The sequence below is a fragment of the Coffea arabica genome, chromosome 5e, assembly GCF_036785885.1.
Source record: "Coffea arabica cultivar ET-39 chromosome 5e, Coffea Arabica ET-39 HiFi, whole genome shotgun sequence".
Lineage (NCBI taxonomy): Eukaryota > Viridiplantae > Streptophyta > Magnoliopsida > Gentianales > Rubiaceae > Coffea > Coffea arabica.
In genome coordinates this window covers 54,625,905-54,653,480 of record NC_092318.1, presented here as the reverse complement: position 1 = coordinate 54,653,480, position 27,576 = coordinate 54,625,905, and the positions used below count along the sequence as shown (strand labels likewise).

Genomic DNA, 27,576 nt, shown 5'->3' with positions numbered 1-27,576 from the left:
GAAACTTTGCAATGCAGACAAAAATTGGACCTTATAACATAACAGGGATATATGAGATAAATCTTAATCCATCATGCAAAACGCATTTTTTGAGTGGGCCATCTTATTGCTAGTTTGGGAGTTTATGGTAGACAAGAAAAGAAGAGAAAATTTATTATGGAAGAAAAGAAAAGAATAGAAAACAAGAGATTAGTTTTGATGGAATTTGGGAGTTTATGAAAGAAACGAAATGATATTGAATACATAGGTCAATAAAATTTTGTTTAATAAACATTTAGGGATAAAAGTGGTATTTTAAAAATTTTTTATAAAGCTAGCTTCAACTTTTTTTTTCCTTTTTCGGGCCGAAAAAGTTTTTGCAAGTGTAGTTACCAGACTGATCCATCTAACCACCCGTTTGGTTGGAGGGTTTCTCTGTCCTCAACGAGAAACAAAGGACAATGAAAACCCGTATACTGGTACACCTCTATGGGATTTGGTTATTACACATTTTTTGGGTCTTTCCATCTCATAGATTATTGATTATACTCCAACTTACCCCATTTTAAAGTAAAAATAAATCAAATACTTCATCAAATTAAACCCTGGAAGGAAGACAGAAAATGGACATCCTCTCTCTCTCTCTCTCTCAACAATCCCTATCTCCTCTTTCATCCCCATCCCTGTCCATCTTTCCTAAACTCTTCTCCCTCTTTTCTTCTGCGTTGCTGTCCATCCTTTCCAAGTTCTTTCCCTCTCTATTTTCTTCCCTTGCTTACAGAAATGGAAATAGGTTGGAATCCAAAGAGATTGGCTTGGCCAATTTATCCACATAATTGATAGTGAATCTCTTAGGCAATTGATGATTCACAAATCTCCCCATGAAGATCTTTATCTATTGGCTTCCTAGGAGATGGTTTAGCTAGAAATAATCCCAGGAAAAACAATTACCTTTTTTTGGGGTACGAAGGAGGGCGTCAGCCCGTTATAATTTAACTAGACGAGGAATTGCCACTCCAAAAACAATTATCTTGGATGCTAAGAAATTAGAGATTCTTGATTCTTTGGTGAAATATTCGGAATCCAAAAGGATATTGTTAGCGAGGGGATTTGATTTAAATGATTTTGTACTCTGTCAGCGCTTCGATTGAACTTCCTGCAAATAAACACAGGAAAGAAGGATAGAAAAAGAAACAAATAATTAAATAAAAAAAAAAGGAGGCATTCCCATTCATTGCGGCGGGTACTAAACATCCGTAAATGGATATCGGAATCTTGAAAAAACCCATTATCATTGCGGGGGGTTTTTTTTATAGTGATCGTAATTGCTGTTACATTACATGGTAGAAACGGAACAGGCTGCAAATCTTCCCATATTTTTCCTTTTCCTTGCTCCGCAACTTTGAAACATAAAAAAAAAAAAAAGGAAAAATCTTCTCTCACTTTCTTTTCTTTTCCCGTCAAATCTAAAGCAACCAAACTAAGCGTTACTGTTGACTAAGAAAGACCTTTTTTTGGGGTATAAAATAGAACGATTTTTTTTTTCCCCTTGTATTGTATCCTGCTGAACTATAATATGAGGCCTTGCCAAGTCTTGTAAACTCAAACGCGGCGACACAAACGCCAATAGATTGCTCTAGACGACGTCGTGCTTGCATCTCAGCTTCCGTAACCCATAGGCGGCAAGGGGTTTTCCACTTAACCATTTCGGGTATACTAATTATTACTAAATAAACTCTCACCGCGGGGTCTGATCCCTGGAAGCTCGTAGGCAGCAACCAGCAGGCAAGGGGGTTTTCCTTGACCATCATCCAAACCGCGGACGGCAGAGGAAAGCTCTCCATCGCATCCATCATTGTATGTTGTTTGCTTGGTCGTCTTCGTCTCTTTTAAGTTTCAATTCGATTCAAGCTTTTTACTATCTCATTCCTTTTTTTTTTTTTGTTGTTGGGTGTATTTTAGAAGTTGAGTCAATCAATTTATCATTTCTTTTCATTATGATTGTGGCGCATTAATCACTGACATCATGCTAGTATTTGATTGTTGGTTCTCCCTTTGAAATTACACATACACGATCGGATTGAATAATAGTACCCCCGGTATTACGATTGGAGATATGGCGGCACAAAGGAGCATGGGATCACTCAAGGAACCTGATCTCAAGGGGAAGAGGGTTTTTGTAAGGGTGGATCTCGACGTTCCTTTGGATGACAATTTCAACATCACCGACGACGCCAGAATCCGCGCCGCCGTCCCCACCATTAATTACTTGATCGCCTACGGTGCTAAAGTTATCCTCGCTTCTCACCTCGTTCGTCTCTCTCTCTCTCTCTCTCTAGTATCTGTACACTTGTCTACATTACCTTCTCAACGTTTTGGAGCGTTTTCCATAGATATCCATTGCTGTAATATTTCCTGTATTAGTCCATGTTATTACTACTTATTCAGAACAGTGGGTTTGAGGTCAATGGCAATTTGATTGTAGTTGATTCTTTGTTTTTCTTCTAATGTATGATTCTGCAATTACGTCGTTCAATGTTACGCCAAAATGTGTTTTCAAATTCATGGCAATTCTATTCGCCTCAAAATTTGGCTTTTATTTGCTATTATTATTCCGATTGTTTTATTGGACATCTTATACTAGAGAAACTTTGATACTTGCAAATTATAATGATTACATACTTCACAAAAAAAAATGGTTCATTGTATGCCAAAAAAAAAAAGAAAAGAAAAAGAAAAATGGATGATCATATTTTAGTACGACAACTGTTGCACAGTTCAAACTTTACTTGTAAACGTATAACCTTTTTTGATAGAAATGAGGGGCCCTCAATGAACTTGGTTTTATTGTCTTGTCTTGGATTTTATTGAGCATTTTTCATGTAAATTACTTGGGAAACAAGTATTACATGGATAGCATAATTATTTTATCCCCTTATTTATTTTCCATTCTGGAGTTTAGAGGTCCTCCTTACGTTTTGCTTATGAATGGTGGATATATAGCTTTTGTAATTGTCAGCTTTTTGGCATGGAGCAAATCAAATGATGTATTTGCCTGGATATTGATGTCAGGGATGCCCAAAAGGTGTCACCCCAAAGTACAGCTTGAAGCCCCTTGTTCCTAGACTCTCTGAACTCCTTGGGGTTGAGGTCTGTTGTTTAAGTGTACTTCCATGTTTTGTTTTTTCTTTCCTTTCCCCCCCTTAATTTTGACAGGCTAAGGGGCTTTCTTTCGCAAACCTTCTATATCTTCACTCAAATAGGTCAAGATGGCAAATGATTGTATTGGTGAAGAAGTTGAGAAATTAGTGGCTTCCTTGCCAGAAGGAGGTGTTTTGCTCCTGGAGAATGTCAGGTTTTACAAAGAAGAGGATAAGAATGATCCTGAATTTGCAAAGAAGTTGGCTTCTCTTGCAGACTTGTATGTTAATGATGTTTCTGGAACTGCACATAGAGCTCATGCTTCCACCGAAGGAGTAGCCAAATATTTGAAGCCCGTTGTTTCTGGATTTCTGATGCAGAAGGTTGGTTTTTCAGTTGAGCGACTCCTTTCACTTTCTTCATGGCACATGCATTTGCAGAGTAACGTTTATCCTGTGCTTTCCTGCCTCAGGAGCTTGATTATCTTGTTGGAGCTGTGGCAAATCCCAAGAAACCATTTGCTGCAATTCTTGGTGGTTCAAAGTTCTCAACTAAGATTAGTGTGATCGAGTCGCTGTTAGATAAGGTTGACATCCTTTTACTGGGTGGTGGAATGATCTTTACATTCTATAAGGCCCAAGGGCACTCTGTTGGATCCTCACTCGTGGAGGAGGACATGCTTGATCTTGCCCTATCATTCATCGAGAAGGCTAAGGCCAAGGGAGTTTCCCTGTTGCTTCCCACTGATGTAGTTGTGGCTGACAAGTTTGCTGCTGATGCAAACAGCAAGGTTGGAAATCAAAACTCACCCCCCTCTCTCTCCGCCCACTAGGATCAAACAAATTGACACTTGTTGTCTAAATAGTTGATGCTGTATGTTATATCTCAAATCATTGATATGGGTTGAAGTAATTAATTTCTAATTCTATACTGTAAGAATTGGTTGCTTTTTATGGTTTTGAAAAGGACCCAAGCTTTTTTGCAGGTTGTTGCAGCTTCTAGAATTCCTGATGGTTGGATGGGATTGGATATAGGACCTGATGCTATCAAGTCATTTATTGAAGCTTTAGATACTACTAAAACCATTATTTGGAATGGACCAATGGGGGTTTTCGAGTTTGACAAATTTGCGACGGGAACAGAGGTATCATTTGTCTCTGATTTTGCAGTAGCGTACATCTGATGCCTTTTGCGTATGAAGTAAAATTTTGTGTTTGATGATCTTTTCATGTTCAGGCTATTGCAAAAAAATTGGCAGAGCTTAGTGGCAATGGAGTGACAACGATCATTGGAGGTGGTGACTATGTAGCTGCTATGGAAAAGGCAGGGTTTGCTGATAAGATGAGCCATATCTCAACAGGTGGAGAAGGTGGTCCTGCAAGCTTGGAATTCTTGCCCGTGAAGATGCTTGAATAGTTTTTTTGTCCTATTTTCCCAATTTGCGTACCTTACATAACTCGGCATATCTCAGCATTTTCCCTGAGTGGATTAGATTTTAAAAATTAGTTGGCCCTGTAGAGTATAAATGGAAGTTTGAATAAATTTCACTGTGGGCTTGACCTCCTGTTATGCATTGCTTAGTGCCAATGTTCTCAGTGTTTTGAAACTACTGCAGTGAATGAGGTTCTTTGTGCAATAAGTGGTTGGTATTTGGCAGGTCTGTGGTCATACATATTCTGTTTCATTTTCTGATCAAAGATTTCATTGAAATGAGGTTTTTTAATTTGGTCATTTTTTGTCTTGGATTTTGTGCTGGTGACGCCTTATTTCTGCATAGCCCAAACGTTATAATCAGACTCTATGAATTTAGACATCTTCACTACATTTTTGTGTAATTATTAATTACTCTGAAATACATTTTTTTTTGTGTGTGTTTTAATAATCCCCCCTTTTGTCACTCACAAAATTACATCTATTTTGTCTTAGGGAGAAGAAGAAAAGAAATAGAGGAGGATGAGAGACAGAGGAGGAAAAAGGGGGAAATGGCGGTGACAACTTGTAGTACTGATGGAGAGCAAAAAGTCTTAGCAGCTGCCCAACACATCCTCAAGAGCCTTAACTCTTCAGCAAACATTAACACAGATGATATGATTCTTCTTTTTTCGTCAATCGATGCCCGTTTTGCTAATCTGTCTAACATCATGCAGACATCGTCGGCTTCTGCCGCAGCTGCAGCTGCGTCGCCCTCTTCAACTTCCTCTCCTTCTGTCGTGGCTGGCGGCAGCGGTGGTGCTGGTGGGTGGGATGACAACATGTCGTCTTTTTCCCCCAACAGTCAAGCCGATTTGCAATTGGAGGCCGCTGAGGAGCTGATCCACCGGTGGGACTCAAATAGCGATGAGTTTGTCATTGATGCTTATTTTCAGGCTGTTGATTATGTTATACAGTTGATGGAGGACTTGGCTTTGGAAAGTGTGGAATTGGAGCGGGTGGAGAATGCTCTGCAGTTGGCTATGTCAAGGTTGGAAGAGGAGTTTCGTCACACCCTAATCCAGAACACGGTTCCTCTGGATGTCGAGAGGATCGATGAGTTCTTGATTCGCCTCACTTCTGACTCCTCCTCCACTCCTGCAGATGGAGTTACACAGATTCCTGATTTGGAGTCTAGCAGCAGTGGGGTTTGCAGTTTTGCTGATCATGGCGATAATGATGGAGATGGCAATGACAATGAGGGTGATGGCGACGGCATTGTCTATTGCAGATATAATCGCCATGTGACCGAGGGGAGTGTGGGGAGTGATGAATTATTTCATGATTTGGTAAACCCTGATGCTATTTTAGATCTCAAAGGAATTGCTGACCGAATGATACGTGCAGGATATGAGAAGGAGTGTTGTCAGGTGTATTCGAGCGTCCGTCGTGATGTCTTGGATGAGTGTATGTCAATTTTAGGGGTTGAGAAGCTTAGTATCGAGGATGTTCAGAGGATAGAGTGGAAGTCTTTGGATGAGAAAATGAAAAAATGGATTCACGGGCTGAAAATTGTGGTCAGGATATTGTTAACCGCTGAAAAGTGCCTCTGCGAGGAGATTTTTTCTGGTTTGGATGTTATTGAAGATGTTTGCTTTATTGAGGCCACCAAGGGATGTGTGATGCAGCTATTAAATTTCGGGGAAGCAGTGGCTATTGGTAGAAGGTCATCAGAGAAGTTGTTCAGAATTCTTGATATGTATGATGCACTTAAAGATGTTTTGCCTGATTTGAAGAAGCTTTGCAGTGATAAAGAAGCAGGTGACATGGTATACAGTGAGGCTCAGGGAGTTGTGGATGGGTTGGGTGAGGCAGCCATTGGGACTTTTGTTGAATTTCAGAATGCTGTTCAGAATGAGAGCTCGAGGAGGCCAATTCAAAATGGTGAGATTCACCCCTTGACGCGTTATGTAATGAATTATGTGAAGTTGCTCGTTGATTACAGTGATACACTTAATGCATTATTGGAAGCTGAATGTGAGGATGCAAAAGAAGCAGAAGCCAAGGACGCAAAGGTGGTTAATGATGGTGAAAAGCTGGAGGCCAAAAACATGAGTCCAATAGGACTGCGTTTGCTGTCTTTGATCTTGTCCTTGGAATTGAACCTTGACGAGAAGTCAAGCATGTATGAGGAGGAAGGGCTGAAATTTGTGTTTCTGATGAATAATATACTTTACATTGTTCAGAAGGTTAAAGATTCGGATCTTGCGAAATATTTGGGTGATGATTGGATCCGGAAACGTAGTGGTCAGATTAGAAAGCATGCAACAAGTTATCTTAGAGCATCATGGAGCAAGGTGTTGTCTTGTTTGAAGGACGAAGGGATTGGAGGGAGCTCAAGTAATGCATCGAAGGTGCTTTTGAAGGAGAGGTTTAAGAATTTCAATGCTTGTTTTGAAGATATTTATAGGATACAGACGGCTTGGAAGGTCCCTGACTTGCAACTTAGAGATGAGCTTAAGATATCTATTTCAGAGAAGTTGATTCCAGCTTATCGTTCCTTCATGGGGAGATTCGGGAGTCATCTAGAGAGTGGCAAACATGCTGGAAAGTACATAAAGTACACATCTGAGGATTTGGAGAATTACTTGTCACATCTATTTGAAGGAGTACCTCTGATTCTACACCACATGAGAAGGAAAAGCACCTAGAGAGCAGAAACGATGACGGGTACGGATCCTACTTTCAGCATGGACTAGTAGTACATTTCATGTTTGGTAATTTGTCCTTGATTTTGTTAGTTTGAATGTAATATATTTAGCTTTGCTTTGTGAAAGGTAGCCACACTTTATAACACATCCTGTAATAATTCTTTGTATGTACAATATATCCTATTTGTGAAATTAATTATGCTTCATGCTTTCAATGCTGCTGCTTAACTACACTACAAACTAATTTTATATAAAGTTTCAAACTTGGCACAATGATTTAACAGGTTTGAATTTATTGAAAGTTTATGTGTTAGTCTTATGGATGTATTCAGTCTTCAAGGTTGTTTACATGGAGCACTACGATTATTCTTTTGGACTGTTGGGTGAGGATGAGCCAGCTTCCCACTAAGAAAAGAAATCCCGGTTTGTATCTAGATTCAAGGATTATGAATTTAAAAAAGAAAGTATGAAGCTGATATTTTCTTTGTATGATCTTGCAACTTAGAGTTATCATTTCCTTAGATATTTTGGATGATTTGGTTATGAACATGGTTGGTTGCCTAATTCTTGCATGCACATAATTGTCTTCTCTTTTGGTTCATGTCTTTCATTGCATTCATCTTGATTTGATTCACAAATGAACAAAGCTCTCCACGCTTCCAGGGCCACCCAAAATGTGACTCCAAATTTCAGTCTGGCCCCTCTTGTCGCGTGCTTATCAAAATTACTTGGTATTCAGGTATGTCCTCTCAAAGTAGGCTGCAATTCACTTAAAATAATTTTTTTTCTTTTCTTTAAAGCAAAAAGAAGTTGGTCATATGATACTTCATTTTGTTATGAAAGATTAAATCTTGCTGTACGTGCGTTCTTTCTCCTTTAGAATTGTTGAATAGGTTAACCTGAATTTTCAAAGAAGCTTGTCTCATTAAAAGATACACATGTTAATGCTACATTGGTACTGCACACAGACCGCATGCTTCCACAGAAGGTGTCACAAAATTCTTGAAACCTTCAGTTAGTGGGTTCCTCTTACAAAAGGTTTGCTTGCTTCATCTAAGCTATTATTCTACAAACAATCTTGTGCATTTAAAATGCCACATTGTGAATCCATGTTACCTGATTGATGTTGCCAGTATTTGTTGCTTGCTTCTGAGATTCCTGTCAGTTGATGTTAATTTGTTCTGCTGCTGTTATAGGAGTTAGGTTCACTGGTTGGTGCCGTTTCAAACCCAAAAAGTCCATTTGCTGCTGGTGTGGGTGGTTCAAAGGTTTCCTCAAAGATTGGAGGGATTGAATTGCTTTTGGAGCAGGTTGACATTTTGCTTTTGGGTGGGGAAATGATCATCACATCCTACAAAGCTCAAGGTCTTTCAGTGGGATTGTCATTGGTAGAGGAGGACAAGTCATATCTTGCAACATCACTTCTTGAGGAGGCCAAGGCCAAAGGAGTTAGCCTGTTGCTGCCTAGTGATGATGTTTGTTGTAGGCAAGTTTGCCCTTGATGCCAACAGCCAGGTCTGCTTCTTAAAGCGCTGCTCCTTTGGAACTTTCTATGTGCATTCTGAAAAGATTAAAATTCTTCAATTGCGTGCACCTTATTATGCTGATTATCTCAGATGCTTTGGTCTTCGTGCATTTTTGGCCAAAATAGTGAGTCAAAAAGCTGAAAGTTTGTGTTTATTATCATAAGTCGTGCCGGCATCTGCTATTCCAGATGGCTGGATGAGACGGGATATTGGACTGGACTCTCTCAAAAGATTCAGTGAGGTCTTGGAGACTACAAAAACTGTAATATTGGATGGAGGCCTTTGAATTTGTCATCAGAACCGAGGCTTGTAAGCTTGGATATGGAATTTGGTTTCATATTTTTCATGAATGCGTTGGATAAGATTAGCCCTTGGGTTTGGGGGTTGGGGAAAGAAGGCAAGATGGAAGCACTCTGGTTGGATTGTCTATTACGAGGTCAAATGAGATCAAGATACTTTTGTTATACGAAGAATTGCTAACGGAGAAAGGCGCTGCAACTGTACTATGTTGCAGGGTTGCGTGTTTTGCGATTGGGCCTGCACCTTTCTTGAGGAATACTTGACACGTAATACCGTTATTGTAACCTGCATTAACTATTATAATAACGTGTTTTTTCTCTCTTTTTTCCCCTTGTTTTGGTGTTGGGGAAGGAGGAGAGGAGGAGGAGGAGGAGGAGGAGGGGGGGGGGTTGGTTAACGAAAGGAAGATTATGTTGTCGATAGAAATGCAAATATTTTTTGCAGGCCACTGAAAAGAAGCAAGCAGACCTGAGCGCAAGGGACTCAAACATCACTGGAGGAGATTCGATTGCAGTTGCGGAGAAGGTTGGAGTTGCTAGTGGGCCAATATCCACCGGGGATGGTGCCAGTTTGGAGCTCAAGTATGATTGCTCTTGACCAAACTACTCCAGTTCCTGCGCAGGCAAAAACCAAAACTAAAATTCTTGTTAAACCTAATGCCTTTGTTTATGGTATTTGGGGTTTGTAAAGGAGAGATGTAGGAAGAGAGGAGTTGATTTCGATGTGCGCATTTGGGTGAATGTAAGGTCTGATTTTAGCCTGCCCTTGTGAGATCATCCGAACAAACAAAGCGAAATGGTAAGCAATGTCAATTTAAGTTTTATTTTGAGCCAAGAGCAATTTTATTTTATGTTTTGGGGGAAAAAGAAAAGAAGCAAAATTTTTATGTGGGGAGAATCCATAACCAGCAATAAACTTTAGGGGTTTTGATGGGATGTTGGACTTGGGAACGTTTTGGAAGCTAGGAGTTATTTGGGAAAGAATTGAAATCGTAGTAGCCAAGCGCGCTGAATGATGAACCAACTCTCTGGACATTGTAAATTATAGTTGCAAACCGGTAACTAAATAACCTTTGCTGGCTCCCCCCCCCCCCCCACCCACCAACACAACAAAAACCCGAAAGATCGATAAAAGCGTATGGAACCAGGAAACCGCAGCAGCAAGCCATCCATTCCAACTCTTTATGTCATAAAAAACTAGATCGGAGTACTTGGAAATGGATGGACGGCCCTGGACTCCCTAATATGGACTCTCTACGGCGGAAATTGGTGGGGGAGATTGGTTCCAATGGGCCTAAACAAAACCACTGGCTAGGCGAAGACGGAACGGTTCGAAAGTTTCTTGACCCAAAAACAAAAGATGGGCGCAGAAGTTTCTAGATTCTCCTTTCCATTCTGAAATTCTAGCCAAAACTACTGGCTGGACGAAGACGGAATGGTTCGAAAGTTTCTTGACCCAGAAGACAGAAAACAAAACATTGGGTAGCAGATTCTCCTTTCCATTCTCAATACCACTCTAGTCTACCACTACTACCGTACTAGCAGTAGTATATCAGTAAGTAGTGGGTGTACGTAATTGGCGCACTCTTTTTATTAGTGAAGTTTAAAACCTCCATCACCATCACCATCACCTAAACCGCGGACGGTAGAGTGAAGCTGTTATAAGTCTCCCATCTCATCCATCAGTGTGTATGTTTGCTTTATCGTCATCGTCTCTCCCAACTCTCATTCAATTCGAGCTTCCTAGTATTCTCTTTTTCTTTTTCTTTTTTTTTCTTTGGTTTTGTTTTGGGTGTAGTTTAGAAGTTAAATAAATCATTCAACCAATCAATTTATCATTTTTTTCCCGTTAGTTTGGGTTTACTCATGGAGTAGTAGTTACTAACATGTAATCCAATCAATTTTATTGCTGGTTCTCCCCTCCCATCCAGGTTACAGATTCAATCATCGCCCGGAATAGCAAGTAGTACTAATAGTAACTAGTATTACAGTAGGTATGGCGACGAAGAAGAGCGTGGGGTCACTCAAGGAAGCTGATCTCAAGGGGAAGAAGGTTTTTGTGAGGGTGGATCTCAACGTTCCTTTGGACGACAACTTCAACATCACCGACGACACCAGAATCCGAGCCGCTGTCCCCACCATCAACTACTTGATCGGCTGCTCCGCTAAAATCATCCTCGCTTCTCACCTGGTGCGTATATATCTTCACTCCCTTACTATTTTCTACATATTCTTTGCTGCCGCATTTCCTGTTTTAAGCCCATGTTAGATGTTACTACCATTCTTCCTGATCACTTGAAATTTTAGATCAATGAATATTTCATTTTATTCGGTCCTCTCTTTTTTCTTTTTTCCTTTTTCAATTCTAAATTTTGCTTTTATTTTATGGCTCTGCAAATATGTCTTTCTAATGCCTTTATGTTTGTTAGATCAAGTGTTGTTGCAAAAAAAGACATTAGACCCCCTTTTTTTGAGCTACGAAGCTACGGGTTAACTCCTCAACTGATGTGTCAATTCTCTTTACTCCCTCTAGCCGGCCTGAGTGAAGGGAGGGTGCCCCAACTGGCTATTGCAGTTAGGGGCAGTCAAAAATGTACTCCAGGCTGTCCCCGTGAGCCCAAAACACGTGAGGGGGAGAATAGACAAAAACAGTGAGTGAACCGGCAATTATATGATCATCTGGTCTTCTTTTTTGCATAGAATGAAGCTCTTTTTTTTTTGGGGAGTAAATAATATTTGATTCAATCACTATAAGTATCCAAGTTTCTCAAGTATAAGATGTCAAATAAAACAATCGGAAACAAGAATGAACTTTTTTTATTTGATCATCCGAATGTACTTTTTCTATTGCCTCGTCTCGGGATTATCTTGAACATTCCTTACATAAATTGCTTGGGGGTGAAGTGGTGAACTCCGTGGATGCCATATTATTTGTATTCACTATGAATGGAGGTTATTTGCTCTTGTAATTGTCAGCTTTTTGCTTCGTAGCAAATGAAATGATGTATTTGCCTGGATATTGGTGTCAGGGACGTCCAAAAGGTGTCACGCCAAAATACAGCTTGAAGCCTCTTGTTCCCAGACTCTCTGAACTCCTTGGGGTGGAGGTCTGTTGTTTAGCGTACTTCCGAATTTTGCTGTTTTTCTACATTAATTTTCACAGGTTAAGGGGGCTCTCAGCACTTACCTTCTATATCCACACTCAAGTAGGTCATTATCGCAAACGATTGTATTGGTGAAGAAGTAGAGAAATTGGTGGCTTCCTTGCCAGAAGGTGGAGTTTTGCTCCTGGAGAATGTCAGATTCCACAAAGAAGAGGAGAAGAATGATCCTGAATTTGCAAAGAAGCTGGCTTCTCTTGCAGACTTGTATGTCAATGATGCTTTTGGAACTGCACATAGAGCCCATGCTTCCACCGAAGGGGTAGCCCAGTATTTGAAGCCTGCGGTTGCTGGATTTCTGATGCAGAAGGTTTGTTTTTCACTTTTGAGTGTTACTCTCTTCGCGCACATGCGCTTGCAGTGTAACTTTTACCCTGTGCTTTCGTTCCTCAGGAGCTTGATTATCTCGTGGGAGCTGTGGCAAATCCCAAGAAACCATTTGCTGCGATCGTTGGTGGTGCAAAGGTTTCAACCAAGATTGGTGTAATCGAGTCACTGTTGGCTAAGGTTGACATCCTCTTACTGGGTGGTGGAATGATCTTTACATTCTACAAGGCCCAAGGGCACTCTGTTGGATCCTCGCTTGTGGAGGAGGACAGGCTTGATCTCGCCCTATCCCTCATTGAGAAGGCCAAGGCCACAGGAGTTTCCCTGTTGCTTCCCACTGATGTAGTTGCGGCTGACAAGTTTGCTCCTGATGCAAACAGCAAGGTCAGAAATCAAACCCATCTTTGACTCTCTTCCCCCCTATGCCCAAACTTGTCGAAATAGTTGGCAAGATCATTGATATAGATTGAAGTAGTTAGGTTGTGATCGGATATAGGGTGCTTTTTATATTTTATCCTGCAGGTTGTTCCAGCTTCCGGAATTCCTGATGGTTGGATGGGATTGGATATTGGACCTGATGCTATCAAGTCATTTAGTGAAGCTTTAGATGCCACTAAAACCATTATTTGGAATGGACCAATGGGGGTTTTCGAGTATGACAAATTTGCCACAGGAACAGAGGTTTGACATAGTAGTATTTAATTGTACCTTAAAAGGTACATTGATGGCTATTGCATATATGAAAAATAAATGCTTTATTGATGTTGTTTGTATGTGTCAGGCTATTGCGAAAAAATTGGCTGAGCTTAGCGGGAATGGAGTGACAGCAATCATTGGAGGTGGTGATTCTGTTGCTGCTGTGGAGAAGGTGGGGCTTGCAGACAAGATGAGCCATATTTCAACAGGTGGCGGTGCAAGCTTGGAACTTCTTGAAGGGAAATCTCTCCCTGGAGTACTTGCCCTTGATGATGCTTAGAAGAGCTTTTTTTTTTTTTTTTTTTTTTGGCAATTTGCCTACCTCAGATATTCGCTGCATATCTTGCTTTGCCCCTGAGCGGATTAGATCTTGAAAAATAGCTGGCTGTGTAATACGTAGATGAGACTTGGAAATAAATTTTGCCCGTTGTTATGCATTACTTTGTGCTAATGTTGGTTGGTTCTGAAACTGCTGCGGTTTTTGAGGTTATGTATCCTGTTCGAGTTTGCGACCATAATCGAATCCTGCTCTGCGCTGCTGCTAAGCTATAAACTTCGGTGGGCGGACACAATAATGTCAATCACTTTTAAAAGATCTTTATGAGCACTGATCCAGCTCTTATTCTTATGGAAGGTGGTGGGCGTACATTATACCGGCGATTGCTAGACTGGCCGTAGTGAATGATCCGATCCGTTAGAACTGGATTTGCCTCCGTGGACAATTGACGTTGACTTCCCATCGTTTCAGGAAAAAAAAAAAAAAAGACAATGACGTTGACATGTAGATGCGGCATGGACATGGAGAAGGAAGGATTTTCAGCAGGTGAACTATTACTTATGTAACCAGCCGGTGATAGACAAAATTAATGAATGAATCCGTCAGCAAAAGTGCAAGCAATTTAGCATCCCGGAATGGGAGAGTCGCGCTCATCATGACCCTTTACGTGGAGGCGCGCGTGTTTTTTTTGTTTTTTGGAAACGAGGACGACGCTTGACCCGACCCGACAAATGGTTGTTGTCCCGCATGCGCGACCCGCCTTGTGACTGGTGAACTATATACTAGTATATATTTTTTTTTTCAATTTAAAATTGGTTTCCGTAGGAGGTTTTAGCCTTCGCCGTGGCCGGTGCTGTAATCAGGAATCACGATTGAAGAGGATGATGATGTCTGGCCTGGCCATTCACAATATTATGATGCGTATTTGCTGCCATACTGCGACTGCTACGATTACTAGTAGTCGTCGTCATTTATTCTCCAAAAGTAGTAGTAATATCCAGTCGGCGTCGGGGTGGGGCAATCTCAAACGCTTTCCGTCTCTGCGACCGCCACCGCCAACGCTACTGCCTCACTGCTTTTCTTCTGCTTCGTCCTTATCCTCCATCACAGATGCATCCTCAGCTGCAACCACCTCCACTCCCGCCACTCCTGCTCTTTCAGGTAAAGGTTCTTACGTTCCCTTCTCTTATTGTTCCTTTCCAGGCTTTAGCTCCACCACTGCTTCTTCTTCCTCTTATTATTATTATTATCGTCATTAAAATATTATCTTTTCTTTAATATACGGTTTTGTGGATTAGAGGAGGACGTCATGATGGGATATGTATTTGGGAAGAAGAAGGCCACTCAAGTTGCTCACTCGTCGGTATTCCTCCCTCTTTTCTTTAGTCTTCCACTTTCTTTTTTCGCTTCGTTTTTTTTAACCTTTTTTTTAATAATTATGTTGGTTGCTCTTTCCTTGCTTTGTGCTAACCCTAGTACTCTATAGGAAATGATTGATGAGCACTCCGTTTAGTTTCTTGCTTTCCATTTCTCATGCTTCTGCTGCTGCACTTTGATTGCTCGGAAGCATCATGTTCATCTATTGAATATCTAAATGCTGATCAATGTATCCAGCTTATTCCAACTAATTACCTCTGAAGTATATCCTAAATATATTCTCCTATTGCTGTAGCTTGTGGAAGCGTGTTGTCCAAAAAGGTGACGTGGTTATTGATGCTACTTGTGGCAACGGCCATGATACCTTGGCCCTTGTCAACTTGGTTGCTGATAACACCATACATGGAGGCCGTGTTTATGCTATGGACATTCAGAAAGTTTCTTTGGAGACTACTTCACTTTTACTGGATCAGTCTCTTACTCCAGATCAGGTGACACGCTGATGGATGCTTCTGGACATTAGCTGTTTAAATCTTCAGATTTTTTTTTTTTGCCCCCATCTCTGTATAGTCTGTTCAATGCTTGCCCATCGTTTGGCATTTTTATTCCTCGTCTTTATAGTTCACAAAAGTTGGCTCATGCATTTTGTACATCTGCATCGCTCTTAAATATCTTCAGATTCTACACAATGTATGAAGCCTAGAGATTTTGAAGACTACGATTGACTAAATGCATGCAATTAGTGCAATGTCATTTCCAGAATTTGAGAGATCACTCTTAAGCAAAACAATTTGAAGATTTTCTAGTCCTTGCAGGCACATTAGCTGGCCAAGCACTGCATTTTACGTTTACATTTAATTCTTCAGAAATGCAACTGCGACTCTAGAATACTAGAAGCAGGTCCAGCTGTAACCATCACTTCCTACGCTTGCATTTCTTAATATGCACCCCTTTTGTTCTCTTAACCGCACGTTTTACTAAATACCTCTGAAACCCAAAACTGAGGTACATTTGTTTGGTCTGAATTTAAAGTGACTAAAATCTCTCTCTCTCTCTCTCAACGTAATTGAACCTTGTACAGACTGACTCTCCCATTTCACATTATTTCTAAATTTTTTTTCATGCTGATAAATTCAGAGAAAGCATGTTGAGCTGCTCCTGATGTGTCATAGCAAAATGGAGGAAGTTGTTCCCAGTGATGTTGCTGTAAGGTATTACTTCAGCTAACTTATGGGGATATACAGTGTGAGCTGTTAAAGTGCAATAATAAGCGTTGTCATTCCTAGTTGCACTACCATGATTGAATTGATGCCCTTTGCTGTTGCAATCTTTTATTCGTGTCATATTCTTTTTCTGTGTCTAGTGTAGGTTAGTTGTGTTCAACTTAGGATACCTTCCAGGAGGACAAAAGGCGCTTATAACAAGGTCAGAAACAACTTTACTTGCGTTAGAGGCTGCCAAGAGAGTACTAGCACCTGGGGGCCTCATCAGCATAGTGGTTTATGTCGGCCATCCTGGCGGAAGGTGATCATTTACTTGTGTAATTTTTCTCTTCAAGGATTGTTCTATGTATACATGAGATGGTGTTTTTGACATTCAGTCGCTTGAAATTGAGATAATTGCACATGGATCCCTTTGTGCTTATGATTTTTGGATGAGTAATAAGCTTGAATAAGCATTGTTCCTCCAACTGTTATGCAAAAAGCAGCATCCTAAAGGGTGAGATGATTGTTTTGCTCTGGATGACGTTAAATACTTAAAAGCCCTTTAGGAGTGCGGTGGCTTTTGGTCTAGTGCTTGTCAAATCTAGAGCTTCAAATTTTAGCTTTGCTTGGAAGTGCTTTCTAGCCTGAAAGAAGCAACTAAATCAGTACTTTTGAAATTTCATCATACAATGCACCACACTCCCACACGAGCTCTTAGTTTTTTTTGTAGAAATTGACTCCAATACATGTGTGATGGTAGTGCCTTCTATTTTTATATGCTTGTTGTCAGTTGTTGCGCAACTGTTATTGATGTTTCAGACATTTGTCTCCTGTATTTGCTATAGGGAAGAGTTTGAGATGGTCCAGGCATTTGCTTCTGAATTACCAGTTCAGAATTGGGTCTGCACCAAGCTCCAAATGTTAAATAGGCCGTCGGCTCCCATGATCATTCTTCTATACAGGAGATGGTGAATAACAAAGATTAATGTAAAATCTTTGCTTTCTAATCCTTCCCAACTAACTTTTGTACTGAATATCCTGCTAAACCATTTCTGTTGACACCATATTGAACATCTCTTAAAATCTTGTTTTGCCAGTTTAAGTATATAATGGATTGGTTTCGATGTACATCAGGTAGAAAGGAAAGAAAAGCATGATATGGTAGCAATCCTTCTGTCGTACCAAAGAACAAAACCATGAGATGAAGTAAATGACACCAGAAATGCTAAAGATTTTTCTATTACTCTGGATGCCATGTGAACTGTATAAGAGCCTTGCCTAATTGCACATTTAAGGTGGAGTGCGAGCCAAGTAAGGCTTATCATAAACTACAGGAACAATAACCACAAAAAGAACAGAAGTGAAAACGGTGGTCTAAACCCAAATTTACAAGGGAGATTTTGTGATGATCAACCAATTCTCAACAGGAAGAAGAGCAAAGGCTAGCATCCTTAATTTTGTAACGATATAGGACTCGTTTCCTTCTAAATTGTCCGTTTTCAATGGTGATCACAACCTTCCCAGGTTCATTGCTTTTAAAAGAGTTGCGAACAGATCCTTCCTGCCACCCTATCCTCCTCTCTTTCTTGACAATGATGGTATAAGAGCTTTCATTGCTTGGAACAAATTCCTCTTTGTAATTTACCTCCCAACCTATCACAGTCAGGTCCCACACCAAAGTGCTTCCGGCCTTTGTTTCCAAGAAAAGTAGAAGCATTTTAGGTCACTGCAGCTGTGCAATGTGAAAAGACAGAAACTAAGGATGGACTAAATCCATGAGATGCTCGCTCGTTTACCTTTGGTGTAGGGATCTCGATGGTTTCAGTTGATCCTGCCTTGACGGTGACATCAGAAACACCATCGTCCGTGGAAAAATCAGGATCGTTCTCTCTCTTGAGCCCTCCATAATTGACCGGGATTTCCTCCCCAGCAATGTACCTGCAGTCAGGTCGGCCAAGCAATGCGGATATGATCATTTAATTTTGAAACCACAGACAGAGGATACAGATATAGAAAATTTTATTACTTGAGAAGGGTTTCTGTGACCCTGTTTGCACGCGCAAACACGAATTTGCTCTTAGTCCTTTGTGTCAAGAAAGGAGATAGAAGTGCGTTGAAGGCATAATACCAGAACGGGACGTTGATGAATATCTACAAAAGCAATATGTACTTTTTTAACACAGGAATGAGTTCTCAAAGGATAGCAATGAAGATAAGAAAAATTACAAAAATAGAGAATTGAAGACAAACGCAAGTTGCTTGACTCACATTTGTGGCTACAAATTCAGGATAGTTTTCCTGAAGCAGGGCCACAGCTTGTCTGAGGGCAAGACGGAGATCCTTCCTCGATGGTCCAGGGGCATCCTTAAGATCGTTGATTTGGAGCAATGAGGAAACTCCCTCAGGCCTGAAATCGAGCTTCTGAATCTGCCTCTCCATCAACTGCAGCCTCCACCTTAAAAATTTCTCCCGGCCCTCTTGTGTTCCAAAAGTCTTATTGTACAAATCATCATTCCCAAATACTGCATAGACATTGTAACAAACCGGGTGGCCTCTACGGTCCACTCCACTCATGGAGTACATTGACTCATAATCACACCCAAAATCTTCTTCCAGAATCGAGTCAATGTTATTCTCCTTCCGATATTGAAGGGTGCTTCTCAACATTTCCCAGGCATCATTGACCTTAAACTCTCTGGCTTTCAAGAACTTCAACAGTATAACGTCTGTTCCCTTGTCTCCTCTACTTGGCATTAAAGGCACACCCCAGATGCAGAGGGACGAAACACCTGCATCGTTGCCAACACATTTAACCTCCTCTTCTTCATCTTCTACCTTAGCCTTTCCTCTGTCTGACTTTCCCTCATAAACATCATTGTGGTTCTCGTTTTCTATCGACTCTATTTGTTTTTCTTTTGGCTCGCATTTCTTGGATTCTTCCTCATTTGGATCAGGCTCTTCCTTCTGCTCCCGCTTCTTCTCCTGGAACAGTTTGTTTGCCAAAATGGCCTCTTCAACAATCGATCTAAGTTCTTCCAATGCCTTCCTTTCATTCTCCTTTAAATCAGAAAGTAGATCACTTTCGTCACTTTTCAAATAATCCCCCTTATTGGTTGCAACGGATGACGAGGTCTCTCCTGTTACATCAACTGCATCTCCCTGTTTCTCCTCTGCATTGGGTGATGAAACATCAACCTTCTCTTTTGCATCTAGATTATCTTCTGTTTTAGGGGATGAAGAAGGCTCGCCTTGGTCATTCTCTTCAACCTTCTCCTTTGTTCTGGGTGATGTCGATTCCTCACCTCTATCATTCACATCTACCTCCTCCTCTACTTGGGCTTGCTTCTGTTTCCGTAATTCTCCATCTTCTTTGCCGACCTTGGCAGCTTCTTCTTGAGCAGCCTCATTGGCCTTGACATCTGGAGATGGTCCCGCTGGTTCCCGAGAAACATCAATATCGGGCGCCCTGATACCTTCTGGTTTTGCCGCCTCTGCCATTCTTGAAATTTCTGTTGGACGTCTATTTACATGCAAGGGAAATACCGAGACCTACACACGGGCCCGAAGAACGGAAAAAGAGACGGAGAAAGCCACTGGGAGAAGTGTTTAAAGATAAAGCGCACAAATCTTACACCACTCGTTGTCAGCCCATTTCGCTCCTCATTTTCCTCTCCTCCGTCTGTTTCTTTGTTTGACAACAGCGACGTGGAAAAAGAGGCGGGGGATCCCTGCACCAGGCACCTCCATGGTTAGAACGTCGTACACTTCCTTAACAAACGCGGCTGTGTTCAACAATTAGGGAGTGCACGCCACACAGCATATCATTTAATTGAAGACTTAACCGTGCTCCCGTCCGTTAGCCAGATTTCCTAGTTCCCATAAAAATTGAAGCAAAATAAATTTATAACGACATCGAATTGTGTTCTTGGATCCACCACCCCAGAAAATGAAAAAATTCGAGGTACATAATCAAATTCCGTTGAATACAACTTCTTTCGTCAGAATCACTGATGACTAGTGAACCAGGGCAAAAACTTGAAATTCGTGTTTAGAAGCATTATATTATTTTTTATGCAGACTCCTCCTCAGAAGTTGAGACAGGCGTATCCGGATTCGCTCCCCACTCTGTCCACGATCCATCATATACAGCAACATCAGTCTTCCCGAGTCGATGAAGGCCCTACGTGAATTTAAGACATTATTAGATAAGGTAAAAGACACTTTGGTCTTTAAAACGAGTACGACAGGCTTCCCAATATGTACTTTCTCTTGCATGGCTGCTTATGGGGTTCTGATCAGGGAGAAGTCAAAGCCAAGAAATTTTACCAGTGCAAGAATACAAGCAGTTACACCAGTGCCACATGAAGTTATGATCGGCTCGTCCAAAGAGATGCCTGAAACAGGAGCACACGCTTAGGAAGTTGATCAAATCCTTAGCAACAGCAACACTAAACGACAGTTAATCATAGTCACAATGCAGCAAACAATTCATCAAAAGAAGCTTATAATATATCATAGGGATAAGGATAAAGTGAAAAAACAATTGGTGAGCTAACTTGTAATACCCCAACTTAATTTTATGTCTTTCCATTTGGAATTCATGATGCCAAAATCTTCAACCTACAACCAACCATCTTAGACTTTGGTAAACCTTACAAAACAAATGAAGGCAGGGTTCTGGAGTCAAAATTAACCATGTTTGCTACTTTGATCCCAACAAGTTAAAGGATTATCTCATTTTTCTTGCACTTACAACCCAAAAATACCCTAATTATTATCAACTCCAACTAGGGCATGGCAATTGTTCACCCTAAGTGTTAACCATTTTGGTAACTTTTTAACTTGTATATCAAATTGTCTCAAAGGATTTCAACTTAGTTTGTTGCCAAAACTGCCTTTTTTAATCCGTATCACCTTTAAGTTGTTTGATTTGCTTGGGGATTAGGTATGCCAAGAGTGCGTGAAAGCTTTCTTACTGTCTACATGAAAGGTGTACTTTACAGCACACAAATACAGAAGTGCTACTACAATAGTAGGCTTTTGCGCACGATCAGACAAAGAATTGCACCACTTTTTACCTCCTCCTTCAAATTTTTTCTTCAGCTCATCAGCAGACAAGAGTGACTGTGAGCCATCCAACATCTGCAAATGACCCGAGAGTGTCGTGAATCATCATAAGAAACTATCAAGTACAGACAATCATTGAAAAAGATGTAGCCACAATAGAGCTGAAATTGACTTCCAAAATTATCATGTCTGAAGTAGAAGACGGAAAAGACATAAAATCAAGAATAGCATCAACTCATTGGTGTGGCATCCAGGACTAAGCTTTTGTCCTTTCTTTTGGACGCTTGATGCCTAATGGACACCGAATGAAGCATCATAAGTTACTATAACGTACAGATAGCCTTCAAGAAAGATATACCCACAAAAGAGCCTATTTCAGCCCAAAATTCATAATGTGTGATGTGGAACACACAAAAAGTTAAAATCAAGCATAGCATGTAAACTTTTAAAATTACCAGGATCGTGAGACCTGTCAACTCTGAATACTATTTCCAGCAAGATATGTCAAGAGTGCAAATGATTCCAATTTTGAAAATGTCATAAATATACATGAAACTAAACTTTGTATCTCTTTTTGCGAACTAAAATGCCAAAATAAGCTGGAGTTAAGAAACAATTAGCTCAGCTTATCATCTCTGCATAGTATGTACACATCATTTAAAAACTGAAGTGTCACCTGAGGAAATGGAACACACTTGCTTCCAGGTACATGACCACTTCTGATTCCCTTTCGAGGCTCTGGTGCAACACCATCAAACCTGAAAGAGAATGAAAGGAAAAGACACTAAACAGACAATAGAAAAATTCTGAATAAGATCACTTGATACACATTCAAATAAAAGCATGTTGCCCTTGCTCTACAAGCTAAAAGGAAACATAATCAATTGCCCTGAAAGATCATTATAGAAAAAGCTCATTCCCCCCCAAAGTAACTGGTAAGGATGGTAACTGACTGTCAGTCCCGGCAAAATCATTCAATTTCAGAGAAAAGTCAAATCTGTTTGTCCTAAAACCTTGACAGCCTTCTATTTTGCAAATGAATTTGATCTTTCAATTTCCAAAGAGAAAAAGATGGCTTTTTTATAATTAGGAGGAGTTGCTCAATCAAGTATAGCATTTTCCGGACACAGAGACCAATTCGGAAATGCAGCAGCAAAATTTGATCATGTGGTTCTCAATTTAAGAGCTTTAAATATAATGTCATCAAGTACTTTTAAGCCAAAATAATTAACTCTAGAGGTACCTGTGAAATATAACTATCTAGTTCAAATTAGATAAACACTTCTAGGTAGAAATGCCACTATAACCAAGAAGTTTTAATTATAAGTTTCATGTGAAATTCTACTAATGAGGCAAAACAAACCACTTTATGTGTAAGTTCAGTGAATAGTTGATACGTAGGTGCAGAATGAAAAGCTACCACAAAAACACACCCTCCTCATGCATAAAACCACTAATCCTAGCATCTAAAGCAAGAAGTTGAAAACCACAAATAAATGTTATTAATGACACAGTAAACAGTAAGTTACAAATAATACCTTGGCTTTGCGCGAGCATCTATATGTTGATGTGTCTTCTCTTCAATATTCTCCCTAACCTGAAAGTTTTGTGAAAATGCATCAAAAATCCAGAACGAGAAAATGTCAACTATTCTGCTACCTGTGGTATTATCTTCTGCAATGATGTTCAAAGCCCAACCTAATGCGCAGACTCACTGCATGCCACCTTAACCAAAATTGAAGAACCCACTCTATCCTCAAACACATATACATGCATGTATATTATCTTTCACTTATTTAGCGGAACTAACCAGCCAACCTCTTGAATTGTTACTGCAACTATAACTATTTCAATTAACTGTTCTTTTGGTGGCAGAGAATCAGTGTAGATAACATATTACTTCCATTCAACGTCCTGAACACTGATGCAAACAGGTTATACAAATGCAATCTGACTCACAATTCTACCAGAAACTACCTGAGAAAAAACTCAAGGTAACTACAAGTGCTAGAAAATTTTGAAAAGGAAAATTAAACAGGATACTAACTTGGTCAAGTGTCCAAACAAGATTCGGCTGAAATTTGGTTTGGAATGTGATTGGCCCAACCTGCAGATACACAACAGCTCCTGATGACATACAATGAATAGACAGGAACTAGAACTGAGAGAAAAACCTATTGAATCATCATAATTAATGACAGATATATCTATCACCCAGAACTATAGATTACAGAACAATCAAATCAGTCATAGGTACTACAATGGATATCAAATATACTCCATGAAATAAATCAAAACTTACCCTCTGCCCCTGATATACTTTCTCTATTGCCTCACTGGCAGCACTAGCTTTCAAGATTGCATCTCCAGATGCACTTGATTCAACATCAAATCCTGAAGCACGCCATCTTGGTAGTCCCCCATCTAGAACCCATATTCTATCATGCCCAAAAACTCGAAACATCCTGTTTAATGCCAATGGAACGGACAGGTATCTATTGGTAAAAAACTACAAAAAGAAGGAATTACTGCAGATTAGCATATTAACTCAGAAGGAAAAGATTTAATATACTGGGGCTTACCACCAAACACGAGCTGCACTAAAAATTCCTTTACCATCATAGACGACCAACCCATCTTTATTTTCAATACCAAGCGCAGAAACAGCAGCAGCAAATGCTTCTTCTGATGGCAACATATGTGGCAACTGATACATGCAATTTGGGCAATTAAAGTTCTTTAAATCATCTATTGAAGAATAATTATGATCAAGATCTACACATTGATTATTTGAACTGCTGACAAACATTGAACAAATTTGACAAATCTTTGATAAAAGAAGACAACAAAACTGCCAGTATTGACAAGTCTTCAACAGAAGCAGCCATAAATTTTCCAATTGGTTCATCTCGGAACTACATATGATACATATGCTGACAACTAAACTATAAACATACTCACACAAGAGTTAAGAGATAATGCGCACAGAACATCAACACGTATTGTCAGCTTAGAAGCTAGAGCCATCCACGAAAAGCACATATAATTCACAAGCAGATTTGAACATCTTACATTTGTAGCTCGATCTGATATGCCATCTACGTCGAAAAAAAGTGCACCAGGAATGTGTGCAACCTGTTTGAGCAATGCCATTAAATTGTAAAATTCAACATAAGGACACTTAGTTAAAATGCCACAAGAACCTTGACAAGGGATATAGCAGAGTAGTACAAAGTAACAAGGGATACACATTAGAACAACATAAGTATCTGGCAGATATTTCTTGATTACGTAAGAGTAATCCAACAACCGCAAGGTGAAGCAAGCCAGCAATAATAAATAGAAGAAACAGGATTAAAACCTGATACTCCTGGAGTGGATTCCTCTGCTCATCCGGCATATACCAAGATGCATCCAGAACCTGAAGCGATTAAATGGTTACAATATGATTCCATTTAATCTGGCTCTACAATATTATGCATAAGATGCAGTCAAGTATAAAACCATGCAATTTTGATTAGCCCAAGATATCCATCTAAGTGACAAGGCTAGCAGGTAAAATACGGATGCATGCACACTAATACACTAAACTATGTAGGTCGTCGTTAATAATGGAGTAATAATTTTCAACATCTAAGGAGGAGCTGCTCATTGCTGTTGAACTAATTGACAGAATATAAAAGTATCTAGCCATGCACACAGAAGATCAAAGGAAGATACAAAAGAAGAAGCTCAAGTGCACACCTTCATATCAGGCTCCCGAAGGTTTGCATGGAGCCAATCAACCGAAACAACAGGTTCCGTAGGATGCAGAGACATATTAGAGAATGAAACTTGTGACGCAGCCACTGATGAAACCATTCTACAGAACAGAGTTGTGGACTTGTTATAGGACCAATGGGAAGAAGCAGGATCGGAATTGAATGGTCTCTTCTGTGACAGTAAGATGGCAATTTGACATAGTTACTAACAAAGAAGAAGCACAAAACAATGTTAACATTGGAAACTGTGAGATCATTTTTGAATAAAAAGCTTTTAACAACGCAGAAATTTGTGTGGATAGAGATGAAAGGGGGATTACCAACCCATTACGTCACAAACCTAAATACAAAGGAACCAACTCCGTACAAACTGCAAAGACACAACTCATCGGAAAACCACTAAGAGCAACAGTAAAAGCTAACAGGTTTTGAGGGAAACAAAAAACATAGCAAATCATATTAAGTAGGAAACTAACCCAAATCCAATTAACCAGCAAAGGCTTATTAGGGTCAGTAGCAGCTAACGAACAGAAACTAGAGTGATAAGAATAAACAAAAGTAGTGGCGAGGGAAGGGACTTACGCTGAAGAAGGATGTGAAGAGATGGGTCTTCCGAGAAAGAGGAGAAGAAGTAGATTGAACAAGGAAGCGGTGAGAAGAGAGAACTCTGGCCAAAACGGCTGATGCCATTTTTCAATCAAGTTAAGCGAAACAATAAGGGACCATCAAAATCGTGTTGGAGAAAGAGTTTGAATTCGTGTCTGGGATTGGAATGGAAATCTTTGGATCACAACCTCCGCCCCCAACAACTCGCAAACCAGGCTGCCGCTGCCGCCTGCCGCTGCTGCTACTGCTGCTACTGATAAAACTGATACTTACCAACCAACAACTAGAAGCACCCAAGCAGAGTTGTCAAACAAACAAACGGTGGTGTTTTCTTCCCCCAAAATTTATTTCTTTTTCTTTTGTTCGATGGTAATTTTGGATTTCTCCTTTTCCCCCCACCCCTATTTTATGTGTTTCTGCAGAGGAAGGCTAAATAATGGTAGCTGTAATATTGCCAATAGCTCTCGGCCCTGGGGTGTCTAACCAGTTTTGTTAGTAAAGGACTTTAGTAAGGACAATGTGCTAGTCGTATGGCATTTCGGGGAACGAAAAATCTCTCGCACGTAATATGCGGTTGTTTTCTTAAATAAATTTTTATATATTATGAATAATTGGTATTTGAAACTTTCTCCTTTTTTTTTTAACCTTGAATGAAAGGGAGGAGAGCGAGAATTCAACATTGCTAATACCCCTACTATTTGAGTTAGGTTGGGATTGAAACTTCATTAACAAACGTTCGGATCCTTACAATTGGAGGTAGAGATAGGAAGGATGTGAAGAGCGATGAAAGAAATTTAAAAAAAAAAAAATGGTGCTTATAACTTTTGTTACTTCTCTTTTCCTCTCTCACATAAGATAGGAAAATGGATTGACAAGGTGCTTACATAGATTAGCATCCCATGGAGTCAAACCCTGCATTATTCTCTAAACTAATATTATACAAGGTAAGTCCCTAATTATGATCCTAATTATCATCCTAATTGATGCTAATAATATAAGATAACATCCTAATTTGTTATTTTAATTGAAACTAATATTATTTACATTAACATCCCCTCTCAAACTCAAAATGGTTGTAAGGAAATCAACTTGAGTTTGCACACAAAATCATGAAAGCGACAGGGAGATAGTGTTTTTGTATAAAGATCAGCAATTTGATCCGATAAACGAATTGGAGATAAACTCAAAATACCACAAACAAGGTATTGTCACAAAAAATGACAATCAATTTCGATATGTTTGGTGCGCTCATAAAAATATCATTATGTGTGATCTAAATAACACTTTGGTTATCACAATGACTAGTAATAGAAGAAGAATGGACAACACCCATGTCGTTAAGTAATCAATGAAGCCAAATTAACTCCTGAGAAGTATTAGCTAAATCTCGATATTCAGCTTTAGAATTAGAGCAGGTAGTGACTAATTGTTTCTTGCTACGCCAGAAAATTAAAGAATCACAAAAAAAAAATTCATTAGTGGAACGATGATCAGTAAAATTACCAGCCCAATCAGCATCAGAATAGGTACGAAATTCAAGAAACAAATGAATCGAAAAATAAAGTCCATGAAAAGGAACACCTTTGACATAGCGAAAAATTCTAAGAACTATAGTATAATGAGCAGAACGAGAAGTGCTCATGAATTAACTGATGATATGAACAACATAAACAATATCATGTCAGGTAACAGTCAGATAGATAAGACTACCAACTAAGCGACGATATCGCATAGGATCATCCAATAATGTTCCATCCATAGGAGTAAAATGAGTATTTGCCTCAATTGGAGTAGAGGTAATTTTGCTATCTATTATACCGGCAGAGCCTAAGAGCTAAGAAGCATATTTTGCTTGAAATAAGTAGTAGCCATTGGTATTCGAAAACACCTCAAGATCTAGAAAGTAATTAAAAAACTCTAGATCCTTCATTTCAATTTGTCGACTCAGATATTGTTTGAGTTGTTGAATCCCTTCCAAATCATCACCAGTAATGACCATATCACCAACATAGAGAAGTAACAAGATAGTACCA

General features: G+C 39.8%; 6 protein-coding genes across 20 annotated transcripts; 4 read left to right on the top strand and 2 right to left on the bottom strand.

Annotated features, from left to right (window-relative positions):
- The first annotated feature begins 1,692 nt into the window (after window positions 1-1,692).
- On the top strand, window positions 1,693-9,863 carry LOC113688222 (uncharacterized). 8 transcript variants are annotated; one of them, XR_011814644.1, is made up of 12 exons: window positions 1,695-1,836; window positions 2,071-2,290; window positions 3,052-3,129; window positions 3,243-3,503; window positions 3,593-3,910; window positions 4,106-4,264; window positions 4,357-4,489; window positions 5,047-7,260; window positions 7,905-7,980; window positions 8,210-8,279; window positions 8,438-8,756; window positions 8,956-9,863. XR_011814644.1 is itself a non-coding variant. In XM_072049437.1 (8 exons), the coding sequence occupies exons 2-8, from the start codon at window positions 2,096-2,098 to the stop codon at window positions 7,239-7,241; spliced, it is 3,339 nt and encodes a 1,112-aa protein (XP_071905538.1). In that variant the 5' UTR covers window positions 1,695-1,836; window positions 2,071-2,095; the 3' UTR covers window positions 7,242-7,456. The 8 variants fall into 8 exon arrangements, 1 of the variants encoding a protein (XP_071905538.1); XR_011814642.1 differs by having other exon boundaries at window positions 8,858-9,863; XR_011814641.1 differs by lacking the exon at window positions 8,210-8,279 and having other exon boundaries at window positions 8,858-9,863.
- LOC140007113 (phosphoglycerate kinase, chloroplastic-like) lies at window positions 7,879-9,664 on the top strand. Its single transcript, XM_072049829.1, has 3 exons — window positions 7,879-7,980; window positions 8,438-8,731; window positions 9,512-9,664. Exons 1-3 carry the CDS (start codon window positions 7,879-7,881, stop codon window positions 9,662-9,664), a joined length of 549 nt encoding a protein of 182 aa, XP_071905930.1.
- On the top strand, window positions 9,728-13,687 carry LOC113688224 (phosphoglycerate kinase, cytosolic-like). 4 transcript variants are annotated; one of them, XM_072049443.1, is made up of 7 exons: window positions 9,728-9,865; window positions 10,998-11,257; window positions 12,096-12,173; window positions 12,277-12,537; window positions 12,621-12,938; window positions 13,077-13,235; window positions 13,336-13,687. In XM_072049443.1, the coding sequence occupies exons 2-7, from the start codon at window positions 11,063-11,065 to the stop codon at window positions 13,528-13,530; spliced, it is 1,206 nt and encodes a 401-aa protein (XP_071905544.1). In that variant the 5' UTR covers window positions 9,728-9,865; window positions 10,998-11,062; the 3' UTR covers window positions 13,531-13,687. The 4 variants fall into 4 exon arrangements, with proteins under 4 accessions (XP_071905544.1, XP_027061781.2, XP_027061782.2 ...); XM_027205980.2 differs by lacking the exon at window positions 9,728-9,865 and adding an exon at window positions 10,617-10,755; XM_027205981.2 differs by lacking the exon at window positions 9,728-9,865 and adding an exon at window positions 10,650-10,812.
- A 610-nt stretch (window positions 13,688-14,297) lies between these two features.
- On the top strand, window positions 14,298-17,237 carry LOC113688225 (tRNA (mnm(5)s(2)U34)-methyltransferase, chloroplastic-like). Its single transcript, XM_027205983.2, has 6 exons — window positions 14,298-14,688; window positions 14,826-14,886; window positions 15,200-15,395; window positions 16,042-16,115; window positions 16,273-16,428; window positions 16,955-17,237. Exons 1-6 carry the CDS (start codon window positions 14,409-14,411, stop codon window positions 17,079-17,081), a joined length of 894 nt encoding a protein of 297 aa, XP_027061784.2. The 5' UTR covers window positions 14,298-14,408; the 3' UTR covers window positions 17,082-17,237.
- A 95-nt stretch (window positions 17,238-17,332) lies between these two features.
- On the bottom strand, window positions 17,333-19,750 carry LOC113688223 (patellin-4-like). Its single transcript, XM_027205978.2, has 4 exons — window positions 18,378-19,750; window positions 18,136-18,260; window positions 17,906-18,047; window positions 17,333-17,799 (listed from the first exon to the last, which is right to left on the bottom strand). Exons 1-4 carry the CDS (start codon window positions 19,605-19,607, stop codon window positions 17,530-17,532), a joined length of 1,767 nt encoding a protein of 588 aa, XP_027061779.1. The 5' UTR covers window positions 19,608-19,750; the 3' UTR covers window positions 17,333-17,529.
- Window positions 19,751-19,994: 244 nt separating this feature from the next.
- LOC113688226 (thiosulfate/3-mercaptopyruvate sulfurtransferase 2-like) lies at window positions 19,995-26,020 on the bottom strand. 5 transcript variants are annotated; one of them, XM_027205984.2, is made up of 12 exons: window positions 25,520-26,020; window positions 24,921-25,109; window positions 24,538-24,597; window positions 24,249-24,311; window positions 23,759-23,883; window positions 23,479-23,641; window positions 23,224-23,283; window positions 22,715-22,773; window positions 21,853-21,934; window positions 21,188-21,251; window positions 20,436-20,503; window positions 19,995-20,289 (listed from the first exon to the last, which is right to left on the bottom strand). In XM_027205984.2, the coding sequence occupies exons 1-12, from the start codon at window positions 25,625-25,627 to the stop codon at window positions 20,179-20,181; spliced, it is 1,152 nt and encodes a 383-aa protein (XP_027061785.2). In that variant the 5' UTR covers window positions 25,628-26,020; the 3' UTR covers window positions 19,995-20,178. The 5 variants fall into 5 exon arrangements, with proteins under 5 accessions (XP_027061785.2, XP_071905539.1, XP_071905540.1 ...); XM_072049438.1 differs by having other exon boundaries at window positions 24,138-24,311; window positions 25,520-25,776; XM_072049439.1 differs by having other exon boundaries at window positions 24,138-24,311; window positions 24,921-25,106; window positions 25,520-25,776.
- Window positions 26,021-27,576: the final 1,556 nt, after the last annotated feature.